The sequence below is a fragment of the Nicotiana sylvestris genome, chromosome 5 (assembly GCF_000393655.2).
Source record: "Nicotiana sylvestris chromosome 5, ASM39365v2, whole genome shotgun sequence".
In the NCBI taxonomy this organism is placed as follows: Eukaryota; Viridiplantae; Streptophyta; class Magnoliopsida; order Solanales; family Solanaceae; genus Nicotiana; species Nicotiana sylvestris.
In genome coordinates this window covers 27,845,000-27,863,247 of record NC_091061.1, presented here as the reverse complement: position 1 = coordinate 27,863,247, position 18,248 = coordinate 27,845,000, and the positions used below count along the sequence as shown (strand labels likewise).

Genomic DNA, 18,248 nt, shown 5'->3' with positions numbered 1-18,248 from the left:
CAAATCAGAACCTTTTCAACATTATCCCTCAAAAAGTGATGTCGCACATCAATGTGCTTTGTCCTCTTGTGTTGTACCGCGTTCAAGCTGTAAATACACCAAAGTCTTCAAGATGTTTCTTGATTTGTAGTAGTTGAGCATAACAAGAAGAAGCAACCATGTATTCAGCTTCAATAGTATCACACATTTTGTTTCTTTGTACCCTATGAGATCAAGCATGACCCCCAGAAAATGTGTCGTTACAGATGTGCTCTTTCTATCCACCAGATATTCAACATAATCAACATCAGCATATCCAACCAAGTCAAAAGTATCTCCTTAAAAATATACGAGGACCCGGTCCTGCGTTCCCTTAGGATACCTCAAAATTCCCTTGGCAGCCTTCAAGTGAGAGTCCTTTGGGCCAGGTTCCAATCACTATTCTGTCTGAAGGCCTAGGGACCAGCTGCCACACTTGGTTCCTCGCAACTGATTGAGTTTTTCTTGCATAACAGTTATCTAGTTAGCATTTTTCAATGCTTCTTTGATGTTCTTAAGCTCGATTGAGACAAGAACGCTGAGAGGGAAAACATGTTCCCTGCCTTAGAACTAGGTTGAATACCAGAGACTAAGGGTGTGATTACATTTTGAAGGGATGTGAACTCTTTTGCTTCTAGTTGGATACTTGAACTTCAGAATTTGAAGGACCAGGTTCCTCCATATGTGAATCATCATTGACATCAACAGAATTATGACTTCCACTCTTTTGTTCTGCATCAGGAGCACCTAATGCAACATCAACAACCCTATATTCAGCTTCAGTCGAGGTGATAGAGGGACCAGGTTTCCTCTATGCCTTTTGGAGATTTTGTTGCATCTCCTTAATCGCTTTGCTTGACTTGACTCATCAAATCGATCTTTCCATTTGCAATATCTATAGCTTCACCAGGAGCATTTGTAAATTCTCCATCTTCATCTTCTTTGTTATGTGACTATTTTGCCACCATTGTTAAGAACAAAATATTTTGCATCCAAAGGCTCCCGTAAGTCAGTGTTGGTTTTCTCTCATTGAGCAGTTCATAGAGAGACTTCTCGAGAAGGGACCTTATCATGCATTTGTTAATCAAGTAGCAAGCAGTGTTGAATTTTTCGCCCATGAGCCAGGTCCTCCGTAACTGACTTGTTCAGCAAATAAAAACTCGCATGACCCAGTCGTTTGTGCCATAGCTTTACATCATCATCAATTACACTTGAGCATGTTATATCACCACCATTCAGTGAACCACGGTCTGCAACATAGATGTTCTTGAATCTCTTAGCTATGAATACCATTTCACCAGTTTTAAGATTGGTGAAAGTGCAAGATTTGGACAAGAATTTCACTTCATTTTTCCTTATCACAGATTTGAGACATACTCAACAAGCTATATTTCAGGTCATTCAGATAGTACATATTTTTAATTGCATGGGAGAGTGTTTTGTCAATTTTGCCAACACCAAGAATATAGCCTTCTTGTCATTTCCAAAGGACACACTCCCACTTTGGAAGGCCTAGAGTGAGAGGAAATCATTTATTCTTCTAATTTTATGCTTAGAGCAGCCATTATCCATGTACCATTTTTTGACTACTACCTCTCACTCCAGCCTGCACACTAAATCAATGATTAGACTTAGGAACCCAAGTTAGCTTGGGTCCCTTATAATGATAGAACGAGAGGATCAAACTTCTTTTTCCCCATGCAGGCAGCACATGTTTTCTTTTCAGGGAACCATGTTCCTCATTAGTAGGCCTCTTTTCAACAAAAACTTTATTTTTCTGCAAAGACTAAATTTTAGTTTTACAAGAGTTCTTATAATGACCCGTTTGACCACAGTAAGTATACAACCAATTTCAGCCACAATTACATACTTGCTATGGGGATTATATGAGGTTTTAGCCTTTTGGAACCCGATTCCTTGCTTGTTTCCACCATTACTCTTATACATAGACATTATTACATCACAGGACCAGGTACAATTAAGTGACTTATCAAGATCATTTTTAACCCTTTTTCAAATACTCGTGAAGTTGTATATTCTTTTCAAGCTCAACAACAATAATTGTTTTTAACTTTCTTAAGCTCACTCTCAAACTCAAGTTGAGCCTCACTAGCCACTTCTTTACCCTTAGTGTTGTCCATCCATTTTTTTGTTTGGCTTTTCAACAAGTTATTTTCTCTAGTTACTTCTTCCACTTGTTCCTTCAAATCTACAATGGAAGCTACCATATTATCCCTCTCTTGTTCTATGTCACCAATTTATTCTATTAAAGCATTTTTCTCATTAATGAGGCTATGATAGGCATCAATCAATAAATTTGCTAAGGACATCAATTTTTTCTTAGAGTAAGTTTTCAAATTTCTTTGAAAATCAAGAAAACTTACCTCATCTTCCTCCTTGTCCTCATCATCATCAGATTTGGCTATGAGTACAAAGATTTACTCATATTTTGAAGATCCATTGTCAGTAACCATTATAGATGTATCTCTTTGGTCATCTTCACCTTCAGATTCACCGGAGGAATTTCCCCAATCAGCCAGGGCTTGCTTCACCATGTTGTCTTTTGAACTTTCTATCAGGGACCCGGTTCCTCTTAGCCGCCTTTTCAGTTTTGGTTTTGTAATGATCCTACATATAAAGAGGACAGTCTTTAATAAAGTGTCCAGGCTTTCTACACTTATGACAACAATCATTTCCTTTGAAATTCCTGCTGGAACTTCCTTTCTTTGGAATTCCACCATTTTTGTCGAATCATCTTTTGAAATCGTTGAGTGAGATACTCCATGTCGGATTCATCACTACTTGAATCCTTGTTGGCAGCCTTGAGAACCAGGTTCTTCTCCTTACTGGGCTCTCTTCTTTCGAAATCCTTCTTTCTTTTCATCTTATGAGTTTTGAGATTTCCAATAAGCTCGTAAATAGTTAGCTTCTACAGGTCTTTGGCTTCAATGATAATATTAACCTTGCTCTCCCAGGAACCTGGTAGAACACTGAGTATCTTCCGGACCAGCTTGTTAGTTGAAATTATTTCACCAAGTGAATGAAGCTCATTGATTATGGAGGTGAAGCGGGTATGCATCTCTTGAATGGACTCATCCTCTTTCATTTTAAAGAGTTCATACTTAGTTGTAAGCATATCTATTTTGTATTGATTTACTTGAGTAGTCCTTTCGTGAGCCGTTTGAAGAGCTTCCCAGATTTCCTTGGCATATTCACATGTCGAGATACGATTATACTCGTCTGGTCCAATGCCACACACAACAATCTTCTTCGCCTTTAAGTTCTTCTCAACAACTTTTCGGTCAGCACCATTGTATTCTTTTCTTGTCTTTGAAACAGTCTTTGTTCCCTCTCCAACAGCCTTCATAGGAACAAAGGGACCATCACAAATCACGTCCCAAAGCTCGGAGTCTTCAGTCATAATGAAGTCATGCATTCTTGTTTTCCACCAATACTGACCATTTAATCTTGGGAGTCTATAGGTTGATTGTCCTTCCTCAAAGTTTGGTGGAGCAGCCATGATGAGGATCCTTTCTAGGTATTAACCTTTTAGAAAGAACCTGCTTTGATACCAATTGATAGAATTTAAGGGTCTACCAAACTATATAGAGAATCAGGTTGTCTATCAGTTCCCACTGTAAGCAACAAACTATAAAACCAAACAGTATATGGAACCAGGTTGTCTATCTGTTCCCACCATAAATTGGCAGTAAATAAAGAACACAATGGAGTTTTCCATGGTAAACTCTCAACTTACTGATTAAAAACCACGACCTGCCCTTGTAGGATTTTAACTTCACTACTGAGCAATCTTCAGATTACGACCTATTATAACCTAGAAATTAACCCCTTAATCCCTCACTAACTTGTAACAACTCTTTTACAAGCCACTTTGTAGTAACTCTATCACAAAGGTTTTACAACTCGACTAACTCTAGCCAAGACACAAACACACAAGTTTATGATTTACAAAGGTTTCCTACACAGTGCTTCTAACTAAGCTAAGCAAGAATTACAAATGGAGAAAAAAATAACAAAGGCTTAACAAACCTAAGGACTTTAGATATCTTCAATCTTTTGATCTGGTCCTTGAGGTTGTAGTAGTGTAGTACCCCGGAAAAAAAATTCAAAGTACTTAAGCGCTATTAAGAAAGTTCACGTGTGCTAATTACATTATTTTGTATGCAGAGGAGGACTATTAATATGATGAATATTAATTGGATATGATAATAAGTGTACGAGGTGTATTTGAAGTGATATAGGTCATAAGAAGATCCCTTGAGGCAAATTAAGATGGAAATTACATGGTAGACTAAAGTTCCAAATGAGCACGCATAAGACCTAACTTTGGACGAGCATATCTACATATGTATAAGGAGTTATGTGATGGACAACTTATCAAATGAAAGGTCTTTGAGTCTAGTTTCTAACTCTTCAAATCGTTTGTCATTTGTTGTGATGAACCAAACGGTCATCACTTGTGTTGCAAGTGCATTCAGTATTCCAAGGCCTAAAAACCTCCCTTTTTACCCCACCTTGATTTAAGTGCGTGGTCCGGACCTATATTCGGAAAGCCTTCTATGTGAAAATATAAGAAATAGAAATTTTAGAGTTAAAACTGTGATTATGGTTGACTTTGGTCAACATTCTTAGCAAATAGACCCGGATCCGTGTTTCGATGAACCCGGGAGGTCCGCAGTAAAATATGGGACTTGGGTGCATGCCCGAAAATCAATTCTGAGGTCCCAAGCCTTAGAAATCAATTTTTGAAAGAAATTATTTTACTGAATTATCTAAGGAATAAAAAAAAGAATTAATGTTTGAAACCATTGTTATCGGGCCCGTATTTTGGTTTTGGAGCTCGGTACAAACTTGTTATAGTATTTGAAAGATAACTATGAAATTTGGCAAAAATCGGAGTTTATTTGACGTGAGCTAGACTTCCGGTTGAAGAAACTTTGAGAGTTCTTGATGAAAATGTTGAGTTTTAAGGTTTAATTCATGATTTTTCATGTTATTTTGATGATGTGATCGCACGAGTAGGTCCATATGATGTTTTTGAGTTAGTATGACATTTGGTTTGGAGCCCTGGGGGCTCGGGTGACTTTCGGGATGTTTTTACACTTAGGAAAAAAGTTGCAGATTCAGAGAAGTTGCAGGTCTCTAAAGCCAGGTCTCGCGGTCCGCGGTGGAAGCTTCGCGGCCGCGGTGGGATTTGTGCGGTCCGCGGTGATCAAGGCCAAGCCTTCGCGGCTGCGCTCGATTTCTTGTGGTCCGCGGTGGAGCTCCGCGGTCGTAGTCTTTTTTATGCGGTCCGCGGAGAGGGTCTGAGAGGAGTATATTTAAATGGACTTTTCAGTTATTTTTCACTTTTCAAAACCCTAAAACATAAGAGGCGATTTTCCAAACGCTCCTTCTTCTCCCAAAACAGTAGTAAGTGATTTTTAACTTATTTCTTTCACTCCTTAACTTCTTTTAACAAGATTTCATCCTAGAATCTAGGGTTATAATGGTGGAGTTGGGAATTTTGGGTAAAACCTAAGAATATTGAAATTTGGGGATTGAGACCTCAAATTGAGGTCGGATTCCAAGACCAATTATATATCCGGGCTCGGGGGTAAATGGGTAATCGAGTTTTGGTCCAAATTTCGGGTTTTGACCAAGCGGGTCTGGGGTCGATTTTTGACTTTTGGGGAAATCTTTATAAAACCTATTTCATGCATTAGAATTGATTCATTTAGCATTTATTGATGTAATTAAGTAATTTGTGACTAGATATGAGCGAATTGGCGGTGGAATCAAGCAGTAAAGCTATAATTAAACCTTGAGTTGTGTTCGTGGCATCGAGGTAAGTGTTTGGTCTAACCTTAGCTTGAGGGATTAGGAGTTGTGTCCTATTTGCTATTTGTTTCTTGTTGAATACGATGTATAGGCATGGTGACGAGTATCTATACGTTGGTGTCAAGCATGACCATGAGTCTTATATTGTGATTTTCATGATTTCGTTGTATTATTCATGCCTTGGTGAAGATTTCTAATTGTTGTATAAAGTTTGTGGAAAGAATTGTGACCTATGAACATTGAGGAGCGTTGGCTCAAGTTGTATAGTGAAATTGTGAAAGTATAAGTGACAATTGAACCTTTAGAGCATTGGCTCGAGTTGTTAAATGAGTTGTGAAAGTATAAGTGATAACTAAAACTCTAGAGCATTAGCTCGAGTTGTGACGTGAATTGTGAAGTAAGAGTTAGAAAGAGAAGAGATCATTATGTTGCCCCCTTGCCGGGCTATTGTTGAATTGTGGTTCCCTTGCATTGTGTTCTTAATTGATATTACGAATGCTTAGGTTGATGATTATTTGTGTTGGGTAGGGATTATGGGTATAGATGAGGTAGTTAGGTATCAGAATGAGGTTGGTTATAGCTGAGGTAGTTAGGTGTGGTAACGAGTTTGGTTATAGATGTTTCTCCCTTGCCGGGACGTGATTTCTTATGCTGTCGAATCCCTTGCCGGGAAAGTGTAGACCTTATTGATCTCTTGTCGGGACTCTCATTATAATTGTAAATATTATATATGGATCAGGTTGTATGCCGCAACAATATTATATATGGATCGGGTTGAACGCCGCAACAACATTATATGTGGATCGGGTTGCACACCGCAACAAAGATAGAATGAAATGGGAACGGGTGGTATGCCTACCACAAGACAGGTGAAATGGGAGCGGGTGGCACGCCTGTCATGAGATATGAAAAGAAAGTGAAATCTGCCTTTGTTCCTTTTTTCTTATTAGTGGGTGGTTTTGATTCCTTAATAATTCTCTTGATATTCTGTTTTAGCTGCTATTCCCCGAAGCATGTTTTCCCCTCCCAACTTTACTTATTTATTTCTATATTTCTTTCCCACTGTATATAATTGAACTGCACAGGTTTATTTGGTAGTCTGGTCCTAGCCTCGTCACTACTTCGCCGAAGTTAGGCTAGGCACTTACCAGCATATGGGGTCGATTGTGCTGATACTACACTCTGCGCTCTTTTGTGCAGACTCCAGTGTTGTGGACTTCGGATCGCAGTGAGATTGCTGATTCTTGATCATCAGGCGACCCGAGGTAGTCCTGTAGGTGTCCGCAGGCCTTGGCATCTCCTTCTATCAAATTTTCTATTTCTTACATGTATTTCCGGAAATAGTGTTGTAATTAATTCTTTCAGACCTTTATTTGTAGTATTCTTAGACCGTATGTAAAATTGTGACACCAGTTCTGGGTAATCGAGACTCAAACAGTTGTAATAGATATTCATGTTCAGATGGCTTATTGTTTCTTCCGCTTATGTTATATTTCATTGTTTAAATGTTATTTCTTCGTAATTGTTAAAGAGAATAAAATTGGTAAAAAGGTAGATGGTTCAATAATTGACTTGCCTAGCTCACATTAGTAGGCGCCATCATGACTCCCGAGGTGGGAAATCCGGGTCGTGATATTTGTACATTCCAACAAGAAGTTATGACCAAATTATCAAAGGCTGGTAGAGGAGCCTGCGGATGCGAAGCATCCGAGGTCCCGTCCGAAAGAATGACTGGCAGTGAAGTGCTGCCATAGCGTCCAAGGCTGCGTCCAAAGCCTAGAAATCTGGTCCTATAAATACCAAGGGGAAGAGAGTATTTTGACTATTGGGGGTTAGGGTTCTTGAGGTAAGGAGCGATTTTAAGCTCAAATCAAGTCCAATCGACCAAGGTAAGTTGTTAGTGTTGTTGTGGGTTGATTTTTACTCAATATACATGAGTTATAACATCATTCTAATATCCATATTCTAGATTTCATCATCAAATCCTCAAGAACACAAAAACCACCAAAGTTGTAATTTTTTAACGATTGATCTACTAAAGGTAATTTCAATGCTTCAAACTCGTTTATTATGAGTAGTTAGAAGTATTTGAAGTATTTGTTACAAGTTTTATTAGTTGAAAGGTTGGATTATAAAAATCTAATTCATGGCATGAATAGTACTTTTGAGAAAATAAGAAAGAAGATGAATGGTGAATCTTGGCGATGAAATTGATTGAATACAAAGAACCTATGGAATTATTTGTTAGGAAAAGATGGAAGTGATCAACTAAGTAATCATCCGAATTATATATTGTGCAAGTTTTGATTATAGAGGATGATGAGTATTAACTTGGTGGCATTGGACAATTGATGTAGTATCATTAATGACTTTGAATGGGTATTAAAATATAAGGATGAAGTTGAATGGTTCAGCTTGTAAATCTATTTGGCGATTTGAGTTGTTGGAGGCTTGTAGCCAATTTATGAGCCATATATGGATATTGATTAATATCTTAGGTCATATTTTGATGTAATTAGGATATCTAATTATAGATATCGACTTGTTGGTGAGGTTGAGATTTTTAATCAACATTGGAATGATGGAAGATGATTGAAAGCTTGTGAATGTTAATAAAGCGAAAGCAAGGTAAGTTGATTAAAACTTACTCTTCTTGAGGGACTTTCTCTAAAAGCATGTTTCAAGTTAATACTTAAGTTGTTTGAAAATGTGCTTTCATGCTTGTGGGGACAAACAAGTACGGATGTCTCCATGTACTAAATATTATGTTTCATATGTAGTGTCATGCCGTTTTGTAAAATTTTATTTTAAATCTTGTTGGCAAAATGACACTCAAGGTAAATGTTATAAGTTTTTTATCAAAATTTACATATTGACAAGAGTATACATATTTGAGTGCTAAACATAAGTTTTCATGGAAAGTATTTCTTTTGGAAATTGATGTGCAGAATAGCTCTTGTGGTATCTTTTAAAGATTGATGTTAAATTGCTAAAGGCTTTAGCATGTAAAAGGTTATTTATTTAATTTTTGTTCAAATGATTTAGATTTTCTATAAATGCTATGATTTGATAAAAATAGATCCTTTGAAGCTACTATGCTATGAATCTATTTTTGAAGTATCAAATATTTTGGGAGTTACTCGTATTCACCGAGATTGACTTCGGATATATTGTGTTCGTTTTCATGAAACTACACGTGCCGGTGTAGGCGTAGATGGCCACTTTGTGGTATAGGCTACGGCAGAGTGCTCTCCCTCGAGAGAGTACTATTTTGTGCTATTATTAGCATGGTTGAGTCGATTCGTACGACACTACGATGAGACGACCTGAGCAAGTAGGGTATATGATACTTGCCGCTAGGTACATAACCTAGTTGACTTTCTTATGTCGGTGATGGTATAGTACTCCCAGTGAAAGGTAAGGATGATTTTCTTATATTTAGGTCTAATGAGCCGAAAGCGATTTCGATGATTTAAAGCATATAAAATGATTTTGTACGGCTTATCCAAAATCTTGGATTGATGTAAATGTTTTAAAAGTTTATATTGTGGGTTATATTTCACTTGGTTGTTATTTAAAATAACAAAGGTCATGAATTGATAAAATTTCTTATCATTTTATATCAAATATTGGTGCATTATTTTTTTATAAAGTTTTTCCCAAGAACTTAAGTTAGAGAGAGTCTATGACACTTATTGAGTGCCGATGTGGTGTACTCAGCCCTTAGGGCCCCCCTCTAGGGCCCTGCTTACTTTACATGTTTCAGGATGATGTATGGATACGTGGCATGCGGTCAGGCTAGGATGACTCTCTTTCCTAGGTATTATGAAGCACCACTTTTATTTCATGGTAGCTATCATGTTCTTCCTTATTTTATTTTGTTGGAATTACTCTAACCATTGGTTCTATTCTTTGGTATAAAGGCTCCATAGATAGTTGTCAAAGGTTGTAGCAATGGGGTTGTACACAACATTCATGAAAGTGTATTTATTTTACTTAGTCTCATTGTTATTATTATGAAAGGTCGTCTTGTGTGATTTTGAATTGGAAAATATTTTATCATTTAATTTGAAAATATATAAGATTTTCAAGGAGCTTCCGCAGTTAAATTAGTTTTCATACATATGATTTGGGTGCATCACATGGTTTGGTTCGCTCGGGTCGGGTAGTGTGCCGGGTTCCGGTCACGTGGTTTTGGGTCGTGACAAATTTGGTATCAGAGCACTAGGTTCTAACGAGTCCTAGGAAGTTTATGGAGTCGTGTCAGTAGAATCCCTCTTATCGATGTGTTGCCAGCCACACTTATATCGGGGAGGCTACAATGACATCTAGGGTGTTTCACTTTCTTCATACTCCAGATCATGCGTTTGTGTCTGAAGTGAGAGTACGGATTCTCGATCATATTAATTACCTGTTGTGGAAGATATAGAAGTGACGAGAATAATGCTCAAGGTTCAAGTTATAATATAAGATATTTTGGCTAATAGCCAGAAAGTGTTAGATTTGTTCAAAATGGAAGGATAAGTTGAGAATAGATTGGGGCTAATACAGTCAACACGTATAACTTTGGTGAATAAGAATTATCAGTCGAATACTGAGAAATCATGGAAGAAAATAAGGTGATGATGTCATATAGTATTGTCAGGATGGTGTCCTGACTTATAAAGAATTTTAATAATGGATGTGAATAAGGGCACCTATGTTAGACCCTGGATTTCAATTCATGGTTGTTGGTCAAATTTTTGGAGCGATTGTTTACTGCGGTAATCACCATTAACGAGTTAAGCAAAGTTAAAAAAAATGTAAATGAAGATGTTGCAACTTAAACTATCATGACAAGATATAGATAGGTGATATGGATCTAATTGATAAGTCAATATGAATCAATCAAGTTTGTGGTAAACATAGTATGACTCATAAGGAATATGGCATAGTTAAGACAGTGTCAACAATGACCAAAGACACCTTCCCGAAGAAAAAAAAGAACAATACTTTCTTGATTATCCGGAAAGGGAATAATATTATATGAGGGAGATGAACCTTAATTATACTAGAGACCGGGTTTCCTCTGAGCATGATAGGTTATTGTCATAATTGGGTCATATATAATAGAAGTGACACACAAGAAATAAAGTTTCACGTGTAAGTAAGAGTTGAGGATAGACGAAGCATGTCATATGTAAAAGATGGGCATGACAACCTTGAGTTCCTCCAGATGATGAATGTGATACAAGTAAAAGTCAGTCTCTAATTATACATGCCAAGGCATGCGAGGATAAAGTATGCTAACTTAAATGGGTAAGCAAGAAAATATTAAGGCATGAGATGCACAAAAGGCGTAATCTTGGAGGTTATAAGAAGCAATATAGATTGTCGGAGAAGGAAGAAAAAAATGATATGGAATAATAATCTTGAGTTTTTCTAATCGAGATATGTTTTATTTTATTCTATTGAAATAATGAAAAATTATAAATTTCCAAGAATGATCTCAAAACAACTCTATATGTGCCTAATATTGAAAGAGCAGTTAACTTGTGAGTGAACGGATCCTTATGATTTAAGAAGAATAAATATTGAAATGGCTCATGGGCTAAGTTAAAGTTGTTGGAAAGTTATACATATAATATGTACGACATAAGGCTCAAAAACAAAATTGAAAACGGTTATGGTAACGATTTGGAGATTGAGAAGTTACAAGAATATTAAGTCTACATGATATGTATGGACAAGGTCAATGATACCATGAAGAATGGAAAAATATGCAAGTATATATTTATCATATAAAACGTGTTTATGTAAATATGTGGTATGATCTATGGCCAAAGAGTTCGCATTATGATGTAAGATATGAGGTATTAAGACCCTATAGGCATAACATCTTTATCATAAGTATTAGCCTACTCGGTGGGATACCATCAAAAATAAAGTTTTATGAAAGGACTTAATAGCAAGAAATATAATTTCAGAGATATACTACGCAATCTCATATATATATATATATGCAGCTTGAGAACATGATGATGGCATAAAGATAGAATGTGTAATTCTTACATTTAGCATTGTGAATATGGTATATGTTGTGAAAGTTATATAATGATATGTGGATTTAGCCTAAGGGAGTCACACTAGTTCAGCATACTTAAGCGTGAGCTGAGAGGCGCAAGGCAGTTGTACTTGCTAGAACTTTATTATAGCATGGATTGAATGGTGAAATATTATAAGAGATCTCAATGGTAGAGTGAACATGAAAGAGTGAGTTGGTAACTATAATGATTTCGTAAGGGCGGAAAACAATGGCCCTTATCAATATATGTTGCAGCTAGTAGCAACGTGATACTTGGATATGAAAATGAACAAAGAAAGTTCCTATGAGTATAACCAATCTATCCTATTGTCAGAATAATGAGCATATCGGCATAATGATAAAATAAAAGTCAATGTACGATGAAAGACTGAAGCACTAAAATAGAGATTTCTAATTGGGAGGGATAAATAGCCTATTGTAGTGGGTGAACAAATTGATTGCCAATGAAAAGTTCTATGTGAAATATAAGTTTAATATTGACTTCGATTGGCAAGTAAGAATTTGAATTGGGTTTACTGCTAAGTGGGTGAGCATCAGAACAGAAAGGATTCACCTTAAAGATAATAGTTTGAGAAAACAGATATTTTATTTACAAGAGTCAAGTTGAAGATAAAACATTCGATAACTTCATATCGGAATGAGTACAATTACCATAAAGTTTTTGTTGGGATTCAAAGACTCTTCTATACAAAAAATAAAGTATGCCAGTAAAGGGCATGGGTTCAAAGAAGAGCACTAATATTAAAAGGGTGCAAGTACCATCGTGATAACAGTGACTCTTGACTGTTGAAAACGTACGGGCTACGGTAGCATATCTATGGTGAACATGGATATAAATGCAATCCCAAATTTTAGTAGAAAAATATCACAAGATACTCAATAAGGTCAAGGAATTATTAAAAGTTAAGAAATAAAATTGGAACACGGATGTACGCGATTAGGTGGAAAACTAGTATCATGAAATCGAATGAAGTGAGTTGAATTGCTTTCAGAATAAACTTGTTGGTAATAATAGTTATCAAGTTATGAATCTAGCATGAGCTCTAAAGGTATGAGCGAAAGTATGTATTAAATTACCATATGATGGATAAATCTGAGACAAATATCTTATTAATCTTTGGAGGGAACAAAAAGATATTCCAAAATAGTTTTGATGATTAGAGAATATTAAAAGTCTTAAGTGGGAAAACCTTTCCTGGAAACAGGACTCAAAAAGAGCAACAGACTAATTTGAAAGTATTGGTTATAAGAAAATTTCGAGACTATGAGTCGGAATGGATAAGTTTACATGTACCAAGTGGGCAATATAATTTTGCTCCCACCAAGCATGAGCCATAGCTTTGAGAAAGCTGAGAATTTAGGCAACATAGAAATGTGCCACTCTACATTACCAAAAAAAAATATTTATTAAGGACATCCAATCACAGAAAGATTTTTGGTTTATTTGAAGATACTTTTCAGGTACAGCTTGACGTATGCATGACTAAAGAAAATACATGCATGTATAATAATGATGTGGGAGCTATGTGTAGTAGCTATTATTGATATTGAATGGTATTCATATATGTCACTAGTTAAAAGTTTTAAAGATTTAAATTTGATGCACTTATGGTATATGTACGACCAAGTGGGTTCAAGATGGTACATTATATTGTGTATTGTTGGTTGTTGAGCGATATTGTTATTGGTACCCGTGTGAGGGCTTGTTCTGGACAGGTTAAAGTTTTTGTATAGTCCTAGTTATAGGGGAAACTCTGCCGAAAATTCTAAAAATTTGTAAAGATAGCCAAATTTTGAGGGCCATGAGTAAGTTGAGATTTTGGAAAGAAAATGTAGGACTCATGTAGTCATAAGTGCCCATGTATAATGGTTGAAGGTAAATGTATGGTAACTCTTGTGAGCACGTGATTTTTGCCCCACAAAACTTCAAAATAAAATAGTTGTGTGTTGCTTGTGATTTATTTGTATTTGTCTGTGTATGTTTATTCTATTTTTACTACTGAAAAAATACAAAAATATATGTGTTGCATTTGCATTTACAATTTAGGATTAATTAACCAGTGATTTGTTTTATGAAAATGAAAATCATAAAAAATAATGGACTTTGCATTTTTAGCATTTAATGTTGAATTGGGTGATTTTATTGTTAATTGGCATTTAATTGTATGTGATAAATGTTATTAAAAGATAATTAGTATTTTTAGTAAGTTAACTTGGTTTATGATTTTAGAAAATAATTTAGAAATCAAAATAAAAGAAATAGGAAGAAAATAAAGAGAGAATTAATAAAAGAGAGGAAACAAGATCTGGGCCAAAAATCCCCAGCCCAAACACAAAATCGTCCAAAACAACCCAAAACCAGGCCCAATTCAATACCCCTCACCCGGTCCAATCTGGTCTGTTACCAAGACCACCCAAACGACGTAGTTTTGTTGTGCAAAATCTAAACCATTGATCTCCCAAGATCAAACGGTCCAGCAGGCCCTCAGACTAACCAAAACGATGCCTTATCAGGCCAATTGATCCAAGCCGTCCGTTCCCAGTGATCTAACGGTCCCAGCCTTTCCCCATAACCCGATCTCTTAATAAGACCAAACGACGCCGTTTGAGTTAAGTGAACTGATCTGGACCATCGATCTCTCTTGATCGAACGGCCAAGATCAAACCACCCCCCCACTATATAAATGAAATCTCATACCCAGCCCCCTAGTCCAAACCCCTGTTCATCATCGTCTCTCAGAGACGAAGCCCCTTCCCCAAACCCTAGCTGCCATGGCATTCCTTCGCTTGAAACCCGGCGGCAACAACGCCGCCGGTCACCAAATTAACACCCCTAGAACATCTAACCACCCCCAATCCAAATCCAGTACCCATTTGCTTCGAATCATCCTCAAACTTCTCGAATCTTCATTTGAAGATTCGAGCAATTCCTGGACCTACCCCAATCCGCTCTGAACTCACACCCTGGCACCCCTTGACCTCCCTCATGACCAAACCACCGTTGGTTTGGTTCGAATCTGGCTAGAAACAATAGAACCCCAAATCGAAACGTAAGAACCCTAGAAAACCAAAACTGGTTTCTGTCCGAAGTTTAAGGGGATTTGGGTGTTTAACTGACCTTAGTCGAAGTGTTCTCAGTTGAGAACACTCGATTAAGGTCCGTTTGACCTCAAAAAGTTCAAGTCAGAGTCGATTCAAGTTCGTCTATTCTCTGTTCCATTTAAGGTATTTTTCCTTCTTTCCTTTTATTCTATTTTGATGTTTTAAACGTCTGCTTATTTGTCTAGTATTGTTATATTGATTTTTTAATTTTTGTCGATTGTTCTATTCTTCTCCCTCGGACCTTTTTTATTTGGTCGAATTTGGTTCTGTTCGTTGTTGTGTATAATTATAGGCTATTTAATCGATTCGAATAAGTTTCGACGATTAGTTAAGTCTTATTGTAAATCCCTGTTCTTGTCAATGCTGCTTGAATTGCATGATTATCTATTTCTGATTGATTGCTGTTAATTGTTGTAGGCAATCGGTTAATTAGTTATCGTCGATTAATTCAGTTTTATTAGTAGTTTCGTCAAATGGTTTGAGGTCGAATGTTGTATGTACTGATCTGTAGACACTTAGCTTCAGGGCATTGTCAATATGCTGACAATGATCCTGAATTCTTGTATAGGTTTAAACCACATTTAAACAGGGCATTGTTTAAATGTGGTTATTGATTAAGAGTGCATCCGTTATTCATATTTTGTTAAGAATTAAACTTGTATCTGTGTATTCTCGTAACTTTTTTTTTATATATTTTATAATACATATATTTATGTAAGTTTTAGACAATATTGTCGTTAGTGAGTTTAGACAAGTTTTAGACAATATTTTGTAATGCGTAAACTTGTATCGTTGTAGTTTAGACAAGTAATATATTTTAGTTATAGTAATAATGATATGGTACACATTTTCAATCTGATAGTAATAGACAATGGCCAATAGTTAATACGAGATTGGAAATTAATGGTAATGTATTATTAAGCTAATAATTGTAACCATTGTTAATTAGTTAACTGATTAGGAAAGTTGTGCTTGGATTTGGATATGAAAGCCGGCTGTCCCACGGGTAGGCCTTGGAGGCCCGATGTGGATTAATTATAAGTTTCTTTCTTAAAGGGGAAGTAGCTCTTAAAACAAATTAATTAGGACTTCTTTTTACTTTAGAGACAATAAAAATAGCAAATTATAGTTGCTTTAGGCTTACTTTTAAAAAAAAAAGAGACGAGCCTCATCAAATAAAATGCACAAGCTGCGGGGACCTCAATAAAGGAATATCATGAATACATAGAATTCGGGGCGGGCCGTTTAGCAGATTTCACGGCCTTCCCCAAAGTAATAACGCGTTAGTCACTGTTAGGCACGCCTTTTATGATTTACTTTCTTAAACTCGGGTGCACATTTATGTGACCCAAATCCAAATCTCAACGGAGTCGAAATGTGTCGATAACCACGGGTACATTGATGTGACGTGGTTCGAGATACGTTTTCATGATGTTGCAATTCTCTGTTAAAATAATAATGATAATAATAAAAGCGGTTAAAAGTTAAAATTTGCACATAGGTTCATAATTGTATAAAAATTAGATAATTAAGCCGAATATGACAGTTGAGCGTCCGTGCTAGAACCACGGAACTCGGGAATGCCTAACACCTTCTCCCGGGTTAACAGAATTCCTTATCCGAATTTCTGGTGCGCAGACTGTTAAATAGAGTTAATCTTTTCCTCGATTCGGGATTCAACTGGTGACTTGGGACACCATAAATCTCCCAAGTGGCGACTCTGAATTAAATAATAAATCCCGTTTCGATTGTCCTTTAATTGGAAAAAACTCCCTTCTGCGCCCCTTTGCGGTGGCGCGGGCGAAAAGTAGGTATAACAGCTCTGGCGACTCCGCTGGGGAACGAACCCATAATCTCTGGTTCAGAGTTCATAATTTGAGCTTAGATGGATTGTTATATTTGGTTTTATTTATTATTATCTGATTTTATTACATGTTTCGTCTTAATGTGCTAAAATTTTGCTTTTACCGCTTTGATATTATCTGAACTGTATATATAAACTGCTACGAAATCCCTCTCTTCTCTCTCTTGAGGAGTGCACGCTGGTCGTGACTTCTTTCTGTTAGTGTCATATCCCAAAATAGAACGAGGATTCGGAGGAGTTACAAAACCGAATGATCTTTTGGTTACCGGTACGCAGTCCCCATCCTCGGCTCGAGTTGTCCGCTTGGGTAAGCCAGGTCTAGAACAAACACCCAGGATAAACCTAGTATAACAGAACCTCATGCCGGATCCTTAGTAGGAACGCTTATTTGCATCATGTGCACTTGACTTAGGGGACTCAACACGGGGGTTGGGTCTGTCTAGGACAAGCGACCTGAAATGAAAAAGACCATCCTATTGCATCCTGTTTGTTTTACGCATTTATTTGATGCAGACTTGCATGCTGACCGGCTTCTGAAAATACTGGAATATCGAAAAAAGAGAAAAAGAAAATAGCAGTGTAGAGAGATAATTCTGGAAAAAAAAATAGTGCCCAAATAGCGAACTCTGCCAAAATTTTGTGAAAATGTTTTTTAGTGTAATTTATTTAAACAAGTCTTGTTTTCAGAATTAGTTTATTGTCGTTACCCGAACTACGCCGGTTTGATTCTCACAGGATGTGAGAGACGTAGGCAGCCCTCATCGGGTCCAACTTCCCCTTTTTGCAAAAATAGCAAAAAAAAATGTCAAAATTTTTAATCTTTCGTCATAAATAAGTCGGGTGATTACATTCTTGTAAAAATAGCTGAATGTCCCTAAAAAGACGTCGGAAGGCTATTTTTGCAAAAATAGCCACTTTTGGTCATTTTCAAGGTCTTTTCCGATTGGAAAAACACAGCCTTTAAATCTTCTTCGAAGTGCTGAAAGGCCGTATTGACAAGACCGGAGTTTTATTTAAATGTGTGTCAATTTTAGTTTATTCTTTCTTTGAGTCCAATGAGTGTTAATCATCCCAAACAAACATACAGAATGAGCCCGGGTCCAAGTTTGCCTGTAACAGTTAAGAGCAAGATCCCTTTGGAGTTGCGCTTGTGGTGGGAGGATTTGGAAAAGTCAGAGCGAGATAAGATCAAACTACATCTGGGAGGTCTCACCAGTTTGTTGAACGTCAGACCCAGATGTGACATCATAAAGGCTTTGGTTACATTTTGGGACCCGGCCCACAATGTATTCCACTTCTCAGATTTTGAACTCACCTCAACCTTAGAAGAGGTAGCAG

General features: G+C 36.8%; 1 protein-coding gene across 1 annotated transcript; it reads right to left on the bottom strand.

Moving 5' to 3' along the window:
* Positions 1 to 2,947: 2,947 nt before the first annotated feature.
* On the bottom strand, positions 2,948 to 3,538 carry LOC104228675 (uncharacterized). Its single transcript, XM_009781188.2, has one exon. The coding sequence runs from the start codon at positions 3,536 to 3,538 to the stop codon at positions 2,948 to 2,950; it is 591 nt and encodes a 196-aa protein (XP_009779490.2).
* Between the last annotated feature and the right edge of the window lie 14,710 nt (positions 3,539 to 18,248).